Source organism: Lutra lutra, chromosome 7 (assembly GCF_902655055.1).
Source record: "Lutra lutra chromosome 7, mLutLut1.2, whole genome shotgun sequence".
NCBI classification, from domain to species: Eukaryota; Metazoa; Chordata; class Mammalia; order Carnivora; family Mustelidae; genus Lutra; species Lutra lutra.
This window is the reverse complement of record NC_062284.1, coordinates 138,559,647-138,578,075: the sequence shown is the minus strand read 5'-3', so window position 1 is coordinate 138,578,075 and position 18,429 is coordinate 138,559,647. Positions and strand designations below refer to the sequence as shown.

At 52.8% G+C, this 18,429-nt stretch overlaps 1 protein-coding gene across 1 annotated transcript; it reads right to left on the bottom strand.

Moving 5' to 3' along the window:
* Nucleotides 1–13,669: 13,669 nt before the first annotated feature.
* TCL1B (TCL1 family AKT coactivator B) lies at nucleotides 13,670–16,557 on the bottom strand. The gene is made up of 3 exons (XM_047737102.1): nucleotides 16,396–16,557; nucleotides 13,872–14,069; nucleotides 13,670–13,720 (listed from the first exon to the last, which is right to left on the bottom strand). Exons 1-3 carry the CDS (start codon nucleotides 16,555–16,557, stop codon nucleotides 13,670–13,672), a joined length of 411 nt encoding a protein of 136 aa, XP_047593058.1.
* Nucleotides 16,558–18,429: the final 1,872 nt, after the last annotated feature.

The window sequence follows — 18,429 nt, the reverse complement described above, 5'->3', positions numbered from 1 at the left end:
ATGTTAGTGCCCGTTCTTTTATTTTGATTAATATAATTTAAACGGGGGGGAAGAATGACTGTCGGTTTGTAGCTAGACATGAAGAAATGTTCCAAGAACAATACAATTTGCTCTGTTAAAAAAAAGAATTACACAATTGGCATATTGAAGGGCTCGCCTTTAAGATTTTATTTATTTATTTGACAGAGATCACAAGCAGGCAGAGAGGCAGGCAGAGAGAGAGAGGAGGAAGCAGGCTCCCCGCTGAGCAGAGAGCCCGATGCGGGGCTCGATCCCAGGACCCTGAGATCATGACCTGAGCCGAAGGCAGAGGCTTTACCCACTGAGCCACCCAGGCGCCCCACGGGCTTGCCTTTAAAAACACGACATATAATCACAAATAGGTCGAGTTTTGCTCCAAGTTACAACTGCCTTTTTTCAACATTTCTGCTTTCCTTGGAGGCTGTTGACCGGGACAAGCACCCCAGCCCTGGTTTGCTCCAGGCTACCTGGGAATGAATTTAGCCAGGTGTTAATGCCACAGAAGGAGAAGGTAAATTTGCAGCAACACTGTATTATTAGCTTTGTGGCTACTTAGTGGTTTTTGCATTTATAAAAAAAAGAAACTTGTACATTATGCATTTTTATGCTCACATTTCTGCATAATCCTTTTCTTAAAGACAGAGAATTGTAAATACCATATCCTGAATTTCGTTAATTGCAGTTTTCACTATTTTTAAACATACACAGCTCCTTAGGTTCCAGAGGAGGCTGCAGGGAACCCCCCACTGCCAGAAGGTGCAGGTGCCTGTGGAGTGTGGAGGCTGCGTTTCCGTCCCCGCTACTAACTAACCTGCTGTAGGAATGAGTCATGCCAGCTCTCCTCTGCACCTCAGCCACTTCCTCAGTCAAGGAAGGGAGTCAGGCTAAGGACAGTGTGCTAGTTACTGTGATATGTGATTAATATCGATTATCTCCTTTTAGCCTCACCAAGAAGTCGGTACTTTCTTCATCCCGCATTCCCTGCAGGGCAGCCCGTGGAATACAGGAGGGGTCGCTCTTGGCTTTTTTTTTTTTTTTTTAAGATTTTATTTATTTTTTTGTGAGAGAGAGAGAGAGAGCATTAGCAGGAGGAGGGGCAGAGGGACGGGGAGAAGCAGGCTCCCCACTGTGCAGGGAGCCGGACACGGGACTCATTCTCAGGACCCTAAGATCATGACCTGAGCTGAAGACAGATGCTGAGCAGAACAGCTGTGTTGCAGAGCCCAGACTTCCTCTAGGTCCTGCTCCAAACAGGCGGTGCTGTGGCCCACAGGAGGTGTCTTGTCGTGCCACAGAGCCCGGGGCACAGAATGCTGCACCATAGTAGCAGCATCAACCTTCCGGTGGCCCGGAGGGGTCATCTCCCCACTCTGCCACACATGGATCATATGAGGGCAGCCCCCATATCTGCCACTTCCCTGTTCAATGGGTCCAACCCTGTGAAGTCTTCCATGACCAGCATCATGTCCCGTGAAACGCCAAGGCTCAAGGACCAGGAGAGTTGTCTGGGGCCAGACAATGACTGTGTGTGCTGCTCGCCTTCCCAATCAAGGCAGGCCCTTTGCATCCTCCCGGTGGTGGAGAAGGAGATGCACTGAGCAGACCAAGGGGCCTGTACCGAGACTGAGAAATGGATTTGAACCAGTAAAGGTATCCGCTGTGGGAGCTGATTGGGCTGCCGTCTGATCAAGGTCAGAGGTCCACCATCATTTGTCACCACCATGGACTGAATGTTTGTGTCCCCCCGAAGTTCCTATGTTGAAACCCGAACCCCCAGCACGAGGGCATGTGGAGGTGGGGCCTTTGGGCGTTTCTTAGAACAGGACTGTGGAGCCCTCGTGATGGGATTAGTGCCCTTATAGGACTAGGCTGGAGAGAGCTGGCTTCCTCTCTCCCCTCTCTGCGGTGGGAGGCTGCTGAGGATTTGCCAATGATACATTCAGGGAATCACAGAGACTGCCACAGGGGGGAATCCGTTTTCCTCTTAGAGCCAGACAGACTTGGCCGTGACTGCATTTGACACTTGACTTCCCTAAGTGCCTGCTCCAGCTAGAGAGCCATGATGGTGGCTCACACCTCCTGCCACCCGTATCAGGGAGGACCCGGGGTCCAGCAGTCCTCCGGAAGCCTGGTATTATTTCCCTTTCCCCGAGGCAGAGTTCCTCTTGGAAGTGGGTGCAGGTCCCTTCGGAGGGATGGGAGAAGATGTACTTGGCGTGGCTTTGCAGCGCTCTTCCTCAGGGGACCTGGCCTTATCTCTAATCCATGGGCTCTGGGTCTGTGAACAGTCTGGACACTGGCTGAGGGGCCATGGTTTCCCTTTGTGAGGACGGAGGTCAGACTTCAGCTCAGTGGAGGGTTTCCTTCCTTCTTCTTTCTCCTCCCCATCATCCTTTCCTTTTCTTTATCCCTGTCCTCTTCTCCTCCCCTTCCTCCTCATCCTTGAGCCTAACGACTCCTAGTCGTCTGCCCATTGACCTCATTTCTAGAAGCCTCCTGGTCTGTTAGCCATAGCCACAAATCCCTTTCCAGCAAGTCCCCAGATTTCCTACTGTGGTCACTGCGTCCATCTGCTCGGGAGGTTTGGTTCCGTCAGCAGAGGCCATTGCGGAATCCCATCCTGCCCACAGACCTTTCCACTGCAGCATCTCTCGGCCCTGGCCTACAGGGACAGCCCACACCGAGCTTTCAAAGGCATGGGCGCCCCTCATCAGCGTGGTATTTGTGCCTTAGGGAAGGGAGGCCTTTAGGCCCTCCAGAGAACATGGCTTGGTGGGTGGGGGCAGGTTCCTCTGCTCTCTCCTAATAAATCCATTCTAGCATTCCCATCCCCACCCCTGAGCCTCTGACTGCTTCCTCTATACTATAACCAGGAAGTGCCAGCATCTCTGTCCCATCGACCATAGGCCATTGCCACATCCAAGTTCAAGGAGCCTTTAAGAGAACATTAGGACCAACTCCTGGTGTCCCTAGCAAAACACTGAATTTAGAATCACAGGTTTGGGTTCCCATACCAATATTCTCCTCTGTTCTGTTTTATATCCCACTGCACTTCTCTAGGCCGTCACTGTGCTCTGTGCTCCCCCATTTAAAGTAGCTCCTCCCAGCTTAGGCATGGCCGTTTATTCACCTCTGTCATAATGAGCACCGAGATCTGCCAGGGCAGCAGGGAGAGATTAAGGAACATACTAAGGGTGGGTAGCCAGGCATTTGCATTTCAGCCTGGGAGCAAAGGAAAGCCTTGCAGAGTTTTAAGCAGGAGAATGACCTGATTGATTTCATTAAAGGTTGGGGGAAATCGCAGGGGGAGACAAACCATGAGAGGCTGTGGACTCTGAGAAACAACCTGTGGGTTTTGGAGGGGAGGGGGGTGGGGGGGGTGAGCCTGGTGGTGGGTATTAAGGAGGGCACGGATTGCATGGGGAGCTGGGTGTGGTGCATAAACAATGAATCTTGGAACACTGAAAAAAAATAAAAATTTTTTTAAAAGTGCACCCTCACTACTGTGTGGAAAAGGGGGCGGATTCGGCATGAGTGGAATCCGGGCGTCCGGTTGACAACTGCGCACCCCCGCTGAGATGATGGCAGTGAAGACTAGGGAGTGGAGATGGAGCCGACAGGACAAGGAGTTCAGAAGGTTTCCAGGTGCACGTCTGACCAGGCTTCTTCGCGGTCACTCTGGGCTGGCGTGGTGTGGGGCGAAGTCAGACGGACACTGGGGTTTCTGCCTTGGGCAACCTAACAGATGGTATTTTCAGGTGCCAAGATATGGAAGCCCAGGCAGGGGCTGGTGGAATTGGGAGAAAAGTACATTATGTTTGTATGTATCTCCTAGATATTGGAGGTACTGATTTTTTTTTTTTTTTCCATAAGCCTAACTCCTGTCAGTCAGTCCTGGTCCCTGAGTTCTGCCAACATCAACGCCTTATTTTGTCCGTCCAGGTCAGGGAAGTTGTTCTTCTCCGAGTTACCTGTCTTCAGTCCTCCCAGCACCACTGGACCGGTTCCTCGTGTCATGTTCCTCTGTTGCACTAGCCCGTGTGGGCTCTGTTTTCCTGACTGTTCGCCCCAATGAAGCAATCGTATAAGGAGCCTGCAGCCCAAAGGCAAGGTCTGGAGTAGAGACGGGAATTGGGGAACCATTACCCAACTGGATGAGTTGCCTTAGAGAGAAGTCAGGGGAGGGATGAAACCTGCCCAAGACAGAGCCCTGGGCGCCTCCAGCATTTCGAGAGCGCAAGAGAAGCAGCCAAGGCCACTGAGGGGAAGGGGTGGTACTATGAGAGGAAACTCAGGAGTGTGTGATGTCATGGAAGCCAAGCAGCAAGGACCAGGGGAAGATCAATTAGATGTGTGGAGACGTGGAATAGGGGTGGAAAGAGAGTGAGCATTGGCTCTGTCCCCAGGGAGGCCATGGGTCACCTTGACAAGAACAACTTCAGCGTGGGGGGATGAAAGCCCCAGGAGTGTGTGGAAGGGAAAAGCAGGGGCAGGAGGTAGGCACAGACAACTCTCACAGGAACCGAATGGCGAAGGCAAGCCAAGGAAGCAGGCACGGAGCGGGCGGGCGTGTCTGTGGAGCATTTTTAAGACCAGAGCTACTGGAGGTTTTGTGTCAAGGGGGATGAGGTAGCCCTGGGGTGTCAGAAGAAGCAAGAAGAGAGGGAATGGCCTTTGATGGGAGGGCACCTTGCCATGCCATTGTGACAGAAGAGACAAAAGGGAAGATGTTGCAGAGGTGGGCGAGACTGGAATGTGGTGGGAGTAGGTGAGAGTGTGAGAACTTCTGCGTTCTCAGTCATCGATGGGAGGAGATTATCCCTAAGATGGAGGAATTAGAGTCACAGTAGAGCTGAGAGAGGAGACGTCGGAGGCAGTCATTAGGGAGACTGTTACGGGCTGCATTGTGTCCCCACCCAACTTCTATGTTATGGTACTCACCCCCCCGCCGGGACCTCAGAATGTGACTATATTTGGAGACGGGTCTTTAAAGAGGTAAATAAGATTAAAAATAAGGCCATTAGGGGGCGCCGGGGTGGCTCAGTGAATTGAGCCTCCGCTTTTGGCTCAGGTCATGATCTCAGGGTCCTGATATCGAGCCCCGCATCAGGCTCTCTGCTCAGCGGGGAGCCTGCTTCCCCCTCCTCTCTCTGCCTGCCTGTGATCTCTCTGTGTCAAGTAAATAAATAAAATCTTAAAAAAAAAAAAAAAACAAAAACAATGCCATTAGGATAGCCCTAATCTAATGTGACTGGTGTCCTGGAAGAGGAGATCAGGACACAGACACGCACTGAGGGAAGACCACCTGAGGACACGGGGAAGATGGCCATCTACAAGCCAAGGAGCGAGGCCTCAGAGGAAACCAACTCTGCCAACACCTCGATCTCAGACTTCCAGCCTCCCGAACTGTGACGAAATAAATTTCAGTCATTTAAGCCATCCAGGTCTATGGGTCTTTGTGACGGCAGCCCCAGCAAACTAATTCAGAGAGCATGGGGATCCCGGACTCTGGGGACCCTATGGGGTGGAAAGAGTGCGGACCCCACTGAGGCTGAGGACAGCGCCTGGCACAGGGGGTTACTGGAACGTCACTGGTGTTCTGCGCGTTACCGCGTATCACCGGGACGACCACTTCCTGGGCTCAAGGGGACACCTGGAAGATGAGTGTGGGATTTTAATGGGCAGGAAGGTTGAATTCCCCGTTGAAGTCCTCTGTTTTCCCAGGAAGTGTGAGGCAAGCCAGGAGCTGAGAGGTGGGGAGGAAGAAGTCCTAAGTCTAAGAAGAGATGGAAATGAAACAGCCCATCTCAGACGCAGTGAAGACAGATGGACCCGAGAAGCTTCGCAGAATGGCCGAGCAGACCTGAGACCTTTCAAGGATGGCAGCCGGGAACAGAAAACGAACACTTAGCCTGCTTGCGAGAATATTATTTTGTCCACCAGGACTTATCCGCTGGGTTTAGAAAAGCGGGCGGCAAATCGGGATTGACTAACCTGGGCATTTTACCTGGCAAATAATTCAGAAGGGGGCAAGGAGTCGAGAGTTTGCAAAGGAGTGTTAGGGACTTGGCACCTCAGCTGGTGAGGCCGTCAGCGAAGAGGAAACAGGAGGAATCCTTCTATATGCAGAAAACAAGTCCTTGGCCCAATGTTCCCTACACATTTGTCTTTTTGCTCTAGCTGAATTAGTTTGGGGTTTAGGGTTTTTTGGGTTTTTTCCTGCTGTGCAGCAATTTTTCATTTTTAATGTCATTGCATTTATTGCTTAATTAATTCACCTGAAATTTATTTTCATATGAGAAAATGAGGTAGCAACTGAACCGAAACTTTCTTCTCTAAATGGCTAGCTAGTTGGCTGTTGTTGGCTTTGCCGGTACTTTGAAATGCCAGCCTGATCCCGTACTCAACTCCCTGGGGCATCTTCCTCCCTTCCCGAAGCCTGGTCCATTCTGCGGCTCTAATACCTAGACCCCCACGCTGGGTTATTCCTGCAGTGGCTCGGGAGAGCCCCAGACCGCCCTTCCCTCCCAGGCTTCCCAGCGTCTCTGACATGTTCCGTTTTTCATGGGGACTTCAGAACCAAATTGAGCAGGTACAAAAGTCTACTTTTTTCTTTTTTTTAAGATTTTATTTATTTATTTGACAGAGAGAGATCACAAGTAGAGAGGCAGGCAGACAGAGGCGGGGAAGGAGGCTCCCTGCTGAGCAGAGAGAACCCAATGCAGGGCTCCATCCCAGGACTCTGAGACCATGACCTGAGCCGAAGGCAGAGGCTTTAACCCACTGAGCCACCCAGGTGCCCCCAAAAGTCTACTTTTAAGTATTTTTAATCATGATTACATTACATTTGTAAGTTAGGTGTGGGGAGATACTGCAGCTTTGCAATACTGGGTCTTCCCATTTATTTAACTCCCCATGTGCTGCAGGGACGTTCCTGACTCAGCTAATCTAAGCAGCAGCCCATGAGGTGTCCTGCTCTTGTTATTTCCACCTTATGGATGAGGAAACTGAAGCAAGGAGGTCAGTTGCCCAATTCACTGGACTCTTCGAAAATGCTCATGTCTTTTCATGTACTTCCGACTGTTCTACTGTCCTCCAGTAGAATTTTGAAATCTGCTTTATATAGGTATTTCTTTTTTTTTATTTTTTTATAAATATATAGGTATTTCTAATGTGATCTTTCATTTTTTTTCTTTGTCTGACTCATGCCTGCATTCAGAAGACAGGTTTTTGTGTTAACTGTATAACCATTTACCTTCATTTGGGCCGCACGTGTTTTCCTTATGCTAATTTGAAACATCTCTAGGGTACGTCTAGAGGTTCAGGTAGTCGGTAGCTCTGTTTTGCAACAACCTCTCCCCCAGGAAAGATGAGGGGGTGCCCTGGCGCTTCCTCCCACTGCCCTGCCCTTGCCTTCTGCCACCAATCGTGGTTGTTTTTGAGTCTTATTTCTTCCAGTGGGTACATTTCCCCTTTATGTAATCTGTGCCTCGCTCTGTTCCTTGGCCTTTTGGCAGTATTTTCTGAAGCCCTCTCCGTGAAGACCCTGTGTACTTACTCTACCATGCCTTCTTCCTCTTCCCACTGTTTGCAAACAAACGCTGTTATTCTTTTTATCTCGTCATACTTTGGTAACTAATATTCTGTGCTGTAAGCAGGATTCCTAAGATAATGGCTGAATTCCTAAGTAAATTCAATACTTCTCCACTAGACTTTTTTTTTTTTTTTTTAATAAAACATACAGAAAGGTACAGAGATCCTAAGTGGACAGCTTGGTGAACTTGACAAAGCAAACATGCCCGGGGGCCCACAGCCTGGAGCGGGACCGCATCCAGAGCCCAGAAGCTCATTCATGCCACCAGCCCCACCAGCCCCTCTGTCTGTTCTTGACATGACTCTTCTGTTCAGGGTTTACTAGCAGTGGTCTTCAAGGATTTGTAGGGGCTATGTACCCTTTGGTGTCACATGTTTGGAAATACGTCTGGCCTTTATATTTGCTTCCTTCCACAGCCCTTCCAGGTATCAAATTCCCGTGTCCCACTCTCTTTCCCTGGGGCCTTTATGCGCTCACTGCTCCCCTGCCTTCTTGCATGGCGCTGACTTCTGTGGGAAAGTTAGAGGTCAGGGTGGTCTTGTCTCCCTTGGAATGACCTGACTTGGGGGTGGGAGGCACAGGAGGCCCGGAGGCTCCCTGGAGGGTTCCTTTATCCTTTGTCCTAATACCCTACGGTTTTACCAGGCCGGGTCTCAGCCTGCCCGTTCTTCCCCTTTTCCTGCAAACCAGCTGTCCAAGCAGAGGCCGCATTTATTTCAGGCAGTTCTTCCGAGAACTGTGTCAGACCTCTTCTCCCTTTCACAGTTTAGGTTCATTTATTTATTGTCAGGTAATCTCTGCACCCAATGTGGGGCTCGAACCCACAACCGCCAAGATCATGCTCCTCCGACTGAGCCCGCCAGGCGCCCTGAGCTTTCACCGTTTTAGTTGTATTGAAGGAGGCCATTTCCACGAGTGTTGGACCTCCTTGGAGCTGCTTCCGCTCCTGCCATTTTCCTTTCAATCCTTTGTAAACCTGCATTTTTTTCCTTCAAGAGTTGCCTCCGTTTCACCAAGCCCACCATCCATGACCTTGACTGGGTCGGCAAGGGCTTCTGAAGTGATTCTGGCATCTGGAGTGGCTTTTCTCCGGGTTCTCCCCAAGGCTCCCCAGCAGATGTTTCTCTCTCTCTGTTGTCTGACTCGGTGGGCTCCGATGGCGGAGACTCTCGGCTCCTCACTGGATTTCAGAGAGAAGTACTTGCTCATGGTTGAGCTGTCCACAATGGTGTTTTCTAGCGTGGGCACTTTGCCTCCTATTTTTGTGTTCCGTGCAGTTACGGAGCATCAGAGGGGCGTGTGGCCACCATCATGCCCCGCTCTGGGGGTTCCAGTCCGTCCTGGCTGCCCAGATGTTGCCCCTGGGCTTGTGCAGAGAGCAGCCCGACTTGCCACAAGCGGCTTCTTGTTTTCTCAGCCATTTGCCATCGTTATGGGAAAGATTGTATCTTTTTTTTTTTAACTCCAGCTCACAATCCACATACATCAGAGTTCTTTCTCTCTTTCAACTAGCCATCTTCCATCTTGGGTTTTTTCCAACTCGGTCTTTTTGACTTAGTTCCTTTGCTGATTTGCTCTCATGCTTAAGATCTGCCATTTTCCTTTCTGCTCAGTACCCGATCTCTGGATCTGGGGTCAGGAAGCCGTGGTCACTGAGCCAGGTCTGGCTTGCGGACCCTTTTTAAGCAGTCTCACTGGGACACGGCCACGCCCCTCATGTCATGTTGTTTGTGGCTGCTTTTCTTCCAGGCTCCAACAGCACGGTTGCTACAAAAACCACATGGGCTGCAGAGCCAGTATTTACAGTGTGGCCCTGTGTGGAAGTACAGAAGCCCCAGATCATTCTCTCTTCTCCTCTGGCTGCAGTGACCACTGCTCTGCTGACTCCTCAGTCTGTGAATTCAGGCCAGCTCTTTCTCTGGACCCGGACAACACCTGCGTGGATGTTCCACTTGCATCCGGAACTCAACAGTCAGCATCAAACTGATCACTTCATCGACCCTAGCTCTCGGCCTCCAAGCATGCTCCCCACTCAGGACCGGCTGGCCACACCAAGACTCTGAGAGGCACCCTCGACCCCCCTCTCCCCCCTGCTGATGTCTGCTCATCACCAAGCTCTGTCTGTTCTCTCTCCCCAGCCACTCTCACATCTGCTCATTTCTCCCACCCCCACAGCCTCCGCCTGGCCGTGCAGAGGAGCAGAGCAGGGACAGGGACCCTGGGGACATGGGCTCCGGCCCCTGGAGCTACCACTTCTGACTACAGACCAGCGCACATGGCTGGGGCCCGGCTTCCTCACCTGGAGTGACAGAGACAGCAGTCTCCCACCTGCCCTTCTCCTTGCTTACTGGCGGGGTCAAAGTTTTACCTCACACTGTGTATTTCACTTACAATCTGTGGTGTAAGGTGCCGTGAAGATGGCGGAGCATCGTGTAAAGGTGAGGATTCTGCTACCCTGTTTCTTCCTCCAGGAAGCCTCCCTGGATCACCCCACTGCAGGACCACCAGCCCCTCGTTCAGCTGCATTCAGCCCTGAGGCCACAGTCGCTGACTCTGCAGTCAGACTGAGCCCGGTGAAGGTAGGGACCGATTCCTACTCACTTCTCTTCCCCTGATGCTCGGCTTTGGGCCTGGCACAAAGTTGAGGTTCTGTAAATGTTTGCAGAACCTGGCCATGTGCCCACAGGAAGCTCCTATATTGAGGAAGAACAAATACACAGATGAGCGATCTGGCTCAGGCAGAGACCCGTCACCTGAAGTCTCAAACGGCTCCCATGGAAGAAGACATCCAGTGGGTGACTCAGCCCGGAGAGAGACAGAGCAGGGCTCACCCAGGATGCAGACCTCCAGGGATGTGTGACCCATGTGTAGAAGCCCGCTGTGGCCCAGGGGGAGCCATCACAGGCACAGGACACGTGTGGTGACACCACAGACTCCAGCAGTGCAGGCCATGCAGGCATGCAGACCCCAGGCAGTGCCTGGAAGGCAGCAGACCCCCAGGGTGCATCCCCAGGGACCAGCCTAAGCCCAGGGACCCTCCCCCCATGCCATCAGACAAGTATAGGCCTTGGGATGCAAGCTGCAGAGCCTTCCTGCAGGGGGCTGGGATCAAAGGCCATTTCTCAGGGGAGAGGCTGCACCCAAGCCCACTACCCACAGGACTAGTGTCTTCCTTCCCCCATCCTGGGACCTGCCCAGATGCTGGATAGCTGGCATTCCCAGACATCGCTAAGTAGCTGGCACCCCAAAGCCAGCCTGCCTGGCACCCGAGAGGTGTGTATATTTCTTGATCATGACACTGGTTTCGTGGCTGCTGGGCAAGGAGGTGAACAGAAGCAGAGTCCCCTGCCATGGATCACACATGCACTGGGGTCCACAGAGCCCCCCCACCCTGACATGCCTTCTTTCCTGCCATCCCTGGCTCCATAGACCTCCCCCTGAACTAAAAGGATGGTTTCCTCACTGTTGCCCTGTGAGTCATCATGCAGTCATGCCTGGTTCGTGCCCGGGCGGCCTGGCACCCCACCCCCACCCCCAGGGACCCGTCTCAGGCCAGGGGAAAGGGAAGGCTTGCTGAGGGCAGGACGGTTTTCTAAAGATCCTATTTCTCAGAGCACAGAAGCCTTTAACTGGAAGGGGCTCAGCCCAACTGCAGCTCATGGGGTCTCCTTTTCCTCAACCATCCTCCACAGTGGACCCCAGCTGTGACCATGATGCTCCCTCCCCTGACCTCTTGTGTCCCCGTGCAAGTGACTTCTCCCCCAGGGGACATTTGGCAACTCCTGGAGACACTTGTCAAAACTTCGAAGGGGCAGAGGGACGCAGTGGCATGAAGAGGGCAGGGACCAGGGGTGCTGACAAGCACCCTACAATGTGCAGGGCAGCTCCCCGCGGTAGGGAATTACCCAGTCCCCGATGCCCACAGTGCTGAGCATGGCCCCCATGCTGTAGGGAAGCTTTCTGGATCACGGCCCCCGTGTGCTGTTTCAGGAACCACCCTCCAAGCCTGCAAAGTGGCTGGGACAATGGACACGCCCACCACGCAATCCCAGTCAAGCCTCTACTTCTACCAACACTGAGGACATAGATTTCTGAGTTCTGAAATCTGGACTTCTCCCCTCCCACACCTGGGTGTCTCCTGTTCTGTAAGTTGCTAGTTCCTGGCATGTGCCTCCTTCTCTTAGAGACTTCTAGAAGTTTTCTTGCATTCTGCACCCTAGGGGCTTAGTATCCAGTCCCAATGTCCTCCACCTTTGCCTTCTAGGATGCCGTCCTACAGAAAACGTGTAACTTGAACAACCATCTACATGGTCTTTGGCTTTCTGTGTCTCCTTTAAGGTTTCTGGGACCCCAAGATCATGACCGTATTTTCCTGTGTTTTCAGGATTCATTTTTAAGGTTAGGACTTCAATCCTCCGGTGATAGCTTCTTATGACTGGTGTAAGGAAGGGAGTGCCCTCTTCTTCCCTCGTGGCCTTGGCCAGCGCCTCGGACTTCACCTCATGCTCCACTCAGACGGTTCCCTTCGCCATCCCACAAAGACACACGGGCAAGGGTGTCGTCCGTCTCTGAGAGCCAGGGTTCGCCTGCCTTCTCAGAGCTTCACACAGAACCCCCGGGGGAGGCTCACCTCCCGCCTGTCCCCTGACATCACGTGCCTGAAGTGGGCCAATCACAACTTCCTCCCAGCACAGGAAACACTTAATGGGAAATTAAAATTCACCTCAACCTTAAATGCCCCTACTTTTCTGCACTGGAAACCAGGTGAAGACAAGCTCTGATTCAGCACCAAGGTGGACCCCAAGCAATCAAGTTTAATTAAGCAGCCGTGGGAGGAGCCCTCAAGGACCAGCATCACGTCCACCAGCATAAGGATGGAAGAAACTGGAGAACCACCGGCCAAGTCCGTCCCTCCACGTGCCCCTGGTACAGGTGGGCCACCTGGGATTCCACCTCCTCCGGCCCAGCAGGTCAGCAGAACCCAAGCCCCAAGTCCAGACCTAGCTCCCTCTGAGGCCGTCTCTTAAACTGAGACGCTCCCCACCCGAAGGGAGGAAGTTGAGGGCAAGTTCCAATCACGGGCAGCACTGGAGGCCCTGGGTCTGGCTGGAGCCCAGTCTGGGGGCCTCAGAGGGACCTGCAGAGGGGTGCCTGGAAGATAGCATCAGGCGCACAAAAGGGAAGGAGAAACCATGGCTCGCAGCCAGTGGGAGAGCTGGGCCCAGCACTCAGATGGGGCCCATCCAGGCAGGTCACGCTGAGTGCAGAGCTGAGCAGAGCGGGCCTACTGAGGGAAACAAGAAAACCAAAGTCAGCAAAGGTGCTGCGGCCTCCCTCCCTCCAGGGAGGCCATGCTAGGTGCAAACAGAAGAGCAGGTATGAAAACATCCTCCCCGGAGGATCCCTGGGGCCAGGGAGACCTGGGAGAAGACAGAAGGAGGCAGAGCATCATGGAGGAATGGGGCCCCCAATCCAAGCAGGACCAAACTGGGAGGGCGAGGACCCAGCTCCAGTCCCTCCAGTGCATGGGGTCCTGCCCCGGTCAGTCTAACAGAGAAGATGTCTGCGGGTAGAGACAGGGTCCTTGAAGGCCACTGCCAGTGATGAGACTCACGGCACCCCAGTGCCATGGTCAGGTCTAGGTAGAGGGCCACACTCACTGGACGTGAGCTTGATTGCCACTGTTTCCGGGCTCCAGGCCTTGGGGCAATCCTTCCAACCCACAGAGCCTCAGCTTTCTCATCTGTAAAGTGGGACATTAATACATGCGCCTTACAGAATTCTTGCAAAAATTAAATGATGACTATTACCTGGTGAGATCTCGTGCTTTGTGAAGGTGGGGGGCTGGTTCACAGTGACAATGAGAGACCAGGAGGAGTGGGGGTTGGCTTTGTGAGATGAGCTCAGGGAGTAGCAAGTGGGAAAGGAAACCAGCACCATCTTCCAGTAAAGAGAAGAGGCCTCCTTGCTTTTGTCCGCTCTCCACACTGCAGGACATGGACCCTGCCCGTACCAGCCCATGAGCATCAGCCCAGAGAGGCTGTCCACCGTCAGTCACTCCCCGGGTGGCAGCTGTGCCAGGATCAGCTGCTCTGTGGAGGCAATCTGCAGGAGAGGGGCAGGGTCAGAGCCCCCCGGGTAATGCTTGTCCAGCCACCTGAAGCAGAGGGGAACCCGGGTTTGTGGATCAGCAGCCCGGCCCCTCCCTCCCTGGGCCCACTTTGCACGCATGCATCCAGCACCTGCTCCTGCTCACCCTCTCCTGGGACCACCACACACTTGCCTGGCCATGGTCCACCACTTCCCAGAGCCTGGAGTCCATTGCTCTGTACCTTCTTCCAGGGTAGAGCTGCCACATGAGGGGCAGCTGGGAGAGGGTCAGCTGGCTGGGAGACATGGGCTCCTGGGGGTGCACTGGCATCTGCCACATGTGCACTGTGATGCTGGGTTCATGCTGAAGGGACGGGAGAGGAGGCGGCGCATCAGGGACAGGGCTCCCAACAGCTGGGCACACGAAAACACACTCAGTCCCGGATGCCTGGCCCAGCTCGTGAGCTGCCCCTTCTGATGCAAATGTTTTCAGAATCCCAGACCTAAACCCATGGTACCGTCTCTTGGGGGTTTGGTCTAGACCTGGGATGACGGATTCTCTCTTGGCTCCCTCCCAAGTACAGTCCTCCCACCGACCTGCACCCTGCCTTACCCCACTATACCCCTGAAAAGTTAGCCACTCTTCCCACCTGCCAGCAACCTTGGGTCTGCACGGATTATGCCTTGGGCCTCTGTCTCAGCCATTTCTAGAGATTTTTTCACCTTCTTTTTAAAAAGTAAGGTGTCTGTACACCTTAGAACCGAGGAGTGATGGGTTTCCCCCAAAAATATGTTGTAGTTTTGATCCTGGCCTTCACATACCTATTATAAACACAAAAAATGAAATCTGGCCACCACAGAAAGGTATAAAAGTGAGTAGACAGTAGGTGAAAACCCCCACCAACTATAACCAAGCTGCCCTGGTTATGCAAAACAGAATGGAAATTTCTTTACAGCAGCTTTATCTGAGTATCTGTCTTTGTGATGAGCATACTAGCCTTTTATCAATCATACATAGGGCAAATAATTTTTCTGTTTGCTGCCTTAACTTTGCCACTGGCTCTTTTTGCAGAGGAAATGCGTTTAACTACATGGCAAAATCTCCTTCCCTTCGGATTGTGGCTCTGGATAGGGTGTTGGCAAAGTGTAGGCCCACGATGGCCTGTGAGCTCTTTTTGTCAATAAAGCTTTATTGCAGATAAACAGATGCTCATTCCTTTACATGCTGTCTTTGGCTGGTTGTGCCCAAGGGCACAGTCCAGTAGTCACCATAGGGTCCTTCGGGCCTGCAACACTGAAAATATTTACTATCAGACCCTTTACAGAATGTTTACAGAAACCACCTCGGGTTCACTCAGGCTCAGAAAGCAGCTTCCTGGGGCACTTGGGTGGCTCAGTGGGTTAAAGCCCCGGCCTTCCGCTCAGGTCATGATCCTAGGGTCCTGGGATCGAGCCCCACATCGGGCTTTCTGCTCAGCGGGGAGCCTGCTTCCCTTCCTCTCTCTGACTACTTGTAATCTCTGTCAAATAAATAAATAAAATCTTAAAAAAAAAAAAAGAAAGAAAGAAAGCTGCTCCCCATCCCAAGATTATATGTGAAAATCCGTTGTCTACTACTAAGAAGTAAGTATTCTAAAAAAGGGGAAATGCTCATTCTCCAGGTAACCCCCTGCATCCACTGCTACCTGATTTAAAAACAAAACAACAACAAAAAATACCAACTACTTTTTATGCTTCTAAAAACAAAACAAAACAAAACAAACTACCAAAATATTTTGTCCAGAATTTTTTTTTTGCATGCTTTATTTGGGGCAGGTGTGGAAAAGACTTTCCATGGTTCTTCACCAAAAATGTTCTGGATAACCTCTATGAAGAAAGAGTGATAGAAGTGTTCTGTATTGTTTAATGTCAGCGAATCGTTTATAATGACCTAAATGGCATTTTCAAGAACTTGACAAGCTTTTACCGTATCACACAGAGGTATTTATTGTACCCCTCTCCGATGGCTCTAAACCCCTCACCTGGGGCCACTGTTTCCAACCTCAGTGATTCCCGTTAACACCTGGGGAGCTTTTGAGCCGCAAAGGGTGTTAGACTCTACCCTAGCTTCCGGATCTGGGATCCGTTTCCCAGGTGGGATTCCAAAAGATGGTGTCTGTCAGATGCCCCCAAGGCTTTTCAGCTGTGGTCTGTGACTCACCTGTCACAGAGGTGAATTATTCCTGTTTTGCTGATAAGGAACCCGAAGCTGAGGTTTCTTTTACGCCTCTCGGCTCACCTGCTGCCTCTAGGTTGCCATGCGTCCTGCCCGGGCCTGGAAAACTCTTACTCACACTGCAGGGCCCAGGTGATTAGCGGACGGATCCGTGAAGCTTACCCAGCATGCACTGGGAGCAGTACTGGGCCCTGAGCTATGGAGCCCCATCAGCCTCCCAATGAGGGCTGCATCCTCTGCTGCTCATAAGCTCATGCCACTGGGGTTTCCAGGGTCTGCGTCATGCACAGACAGCGGGGAGCCTACTGCGCTCGGACCCTGCATGAGTTGTTTTGCAGGACAAGTGAGAATGGTCTCCTCTTGCCTCTATCCCAGGCTCCCTTAGTGCTGAATGAGCCAGGTCCGCCTGGGCTGAGGTCCTTGCGCAGGCCTCCCACCTCCCACCCACCCCGCACCCCAGTGCCTGGCAACTCACTGTGCTGCCCGGGGACCCCCTGCCCCGAGCTCTCTGGGAGGGACTGAGCCGCACGACCACGGTTACCCAGGTCCTCCCCTTCTCGTCCTCGTAGATGCCAGGTCTCACGGCCCACAGAAGGTGCGGGGGCACCCCAAGCCACGGAGAAGCCCCAGAGGCCATGGCAACACCGCAACCCACCTGGGGCCTAGAAGCACTAGAGAGGCCTCCCAACTGCTGAGCCGCCTTAAGTGGGGCGGTTCCCACACGGGGCGGGGCCAGCGGGCGGGGCCACATTGGGGAGCAGGGCCTGGGCCACAGCAAGGGCCCACCCAGGGGTGGGGAAGGCAGCGCACCGCAGGGGGCAGGCAGAGGCAGAGGTGAAGGGCGGGGGCTGGAGGAGTTGGGCCAGTTCCAGACGGCTGGGACAGGACCTTGAGCCAAAGGAGGTGGGAAGGCACCTCCCTGTGTACCAGGTCACCCCAGCTCCGCCTCTGTGCCCAGCGCAGGGGTGTCTCCCTAACACTCTACTTTCCTCCCACGATTGCTCTGCAGCTCCCTCCCCGCACACCCCCTCCCCAGTCCCCTTCCACTCCGAGTCTGTCCCAGATCGCCCCTCCCCACCCCTGCCTCAGGGCTTGTGCCCAGGCCTCAGGGAAACCTCCCTGCCCCAGGTCCCAGGCTAGCACAGACTGCTGGTCTTCCACCCCTGGGATTATTCCTTCCATGGGACTCCGTGTCAGGATCCTTCTCGGAGCTTAGAGGCCTCCCTCAAGCACAGTAGGCTCTTCCCCCTGGGGGTATGTATCCAACGTGCAGAGGACAAATCAAGCCCTCCCATCAGCGAATGAGCCAGTGCCCCAGGGACATTTGAGATCAGAATCATGTGATGACAGAAATCAGGACTGGGGAGAGAGGCGTGTGGCCGTCTTACCCACCCATCTTTGGCCACAGGGTCCGGAGTGTCCACTTGGCCTGGCCATCTTATTAGCTCTGCTCACCATGAGGCCACAGAAGCGAGAGGTGGGCCATTTGGCAGGCACCCGGGCTTTGTTTGAATGCACCACGAAGGGATCATTTTCTTTTTGAAAACCAGAGGTATGAGTCTTCTAGTTCACATTGCAATAATTATGCAGATGATATCATTCCTCTGGGAAGACTGAAAAATGATTTCTGGCCGGGTTCCTGATCTGGTATAAATGGCAGGGAGAGCGAGCACCTTTGAAGAAATCACCGGGCAGCTTCTGTAGAGGCCGGAGCTTTTTTCATAGCAATTCCACCCCTCCCCTGGTGTCTTCCCATCTGGCCTGGCACCAGGGTGGTCCTAAGAGAAAGGACATTATGGTCTTGATAAAGTGACCGCATATGTGGGTTACATCTGTTACCGTATTCCATTGGTTGGAGCAGGCCCCACCCACATCCAGAGGGGACCCATCACACAAGGCTGTGGGTACCAGGAGCCAGGAATCATGGGAGCCCCCCAGAGCCTGTCTGCTGCAAGTACCAGCCCCCAGGTTGCTATGAGGATCAGATGAATGTGTGTAAAGAGCAGTACCTGGTACATTGTGGGTCTTTAAGAACTGATGTCGGATAGTTGTTTGCACACTGGTCCCCTTCCCCGAGGGCAATCCATCAGTCTTGCCCTTGGAATGCTGTTGTAACTAGTATTTACCTCTGTCTCTCCTCTGGTAGTGATATTCTCAGCCTCGCTCCCTGATGAGCAGGTGTGTGGCTGTAGAGCGGCTAGGGGCAGAGTTCGTCAGTAGGTACAGAACATGGTGCCAAGCAAGACAGTTGACCTGTGTCGTCTTATTTATGTCCTCCCAATAGCTCCGTGAGCTAGAGATTGTCATCCACATCCCATAAACCAAGAAACAGAGGCTTAAGCAGTTTCAAAGCCTGAGCATGGTGGGCAGTAGGGGAAGAGGGTGAACGCACCTGCTCCTGGCTTAAGGCTCCTATGCACGCAGGCAGGCAACATGGTGGCAGAACCGGAAGTAAAGAGACTTCCCCCGACTGCAGCCGAAATGGCAGCAGGGTCTGCAGTAAGACGAA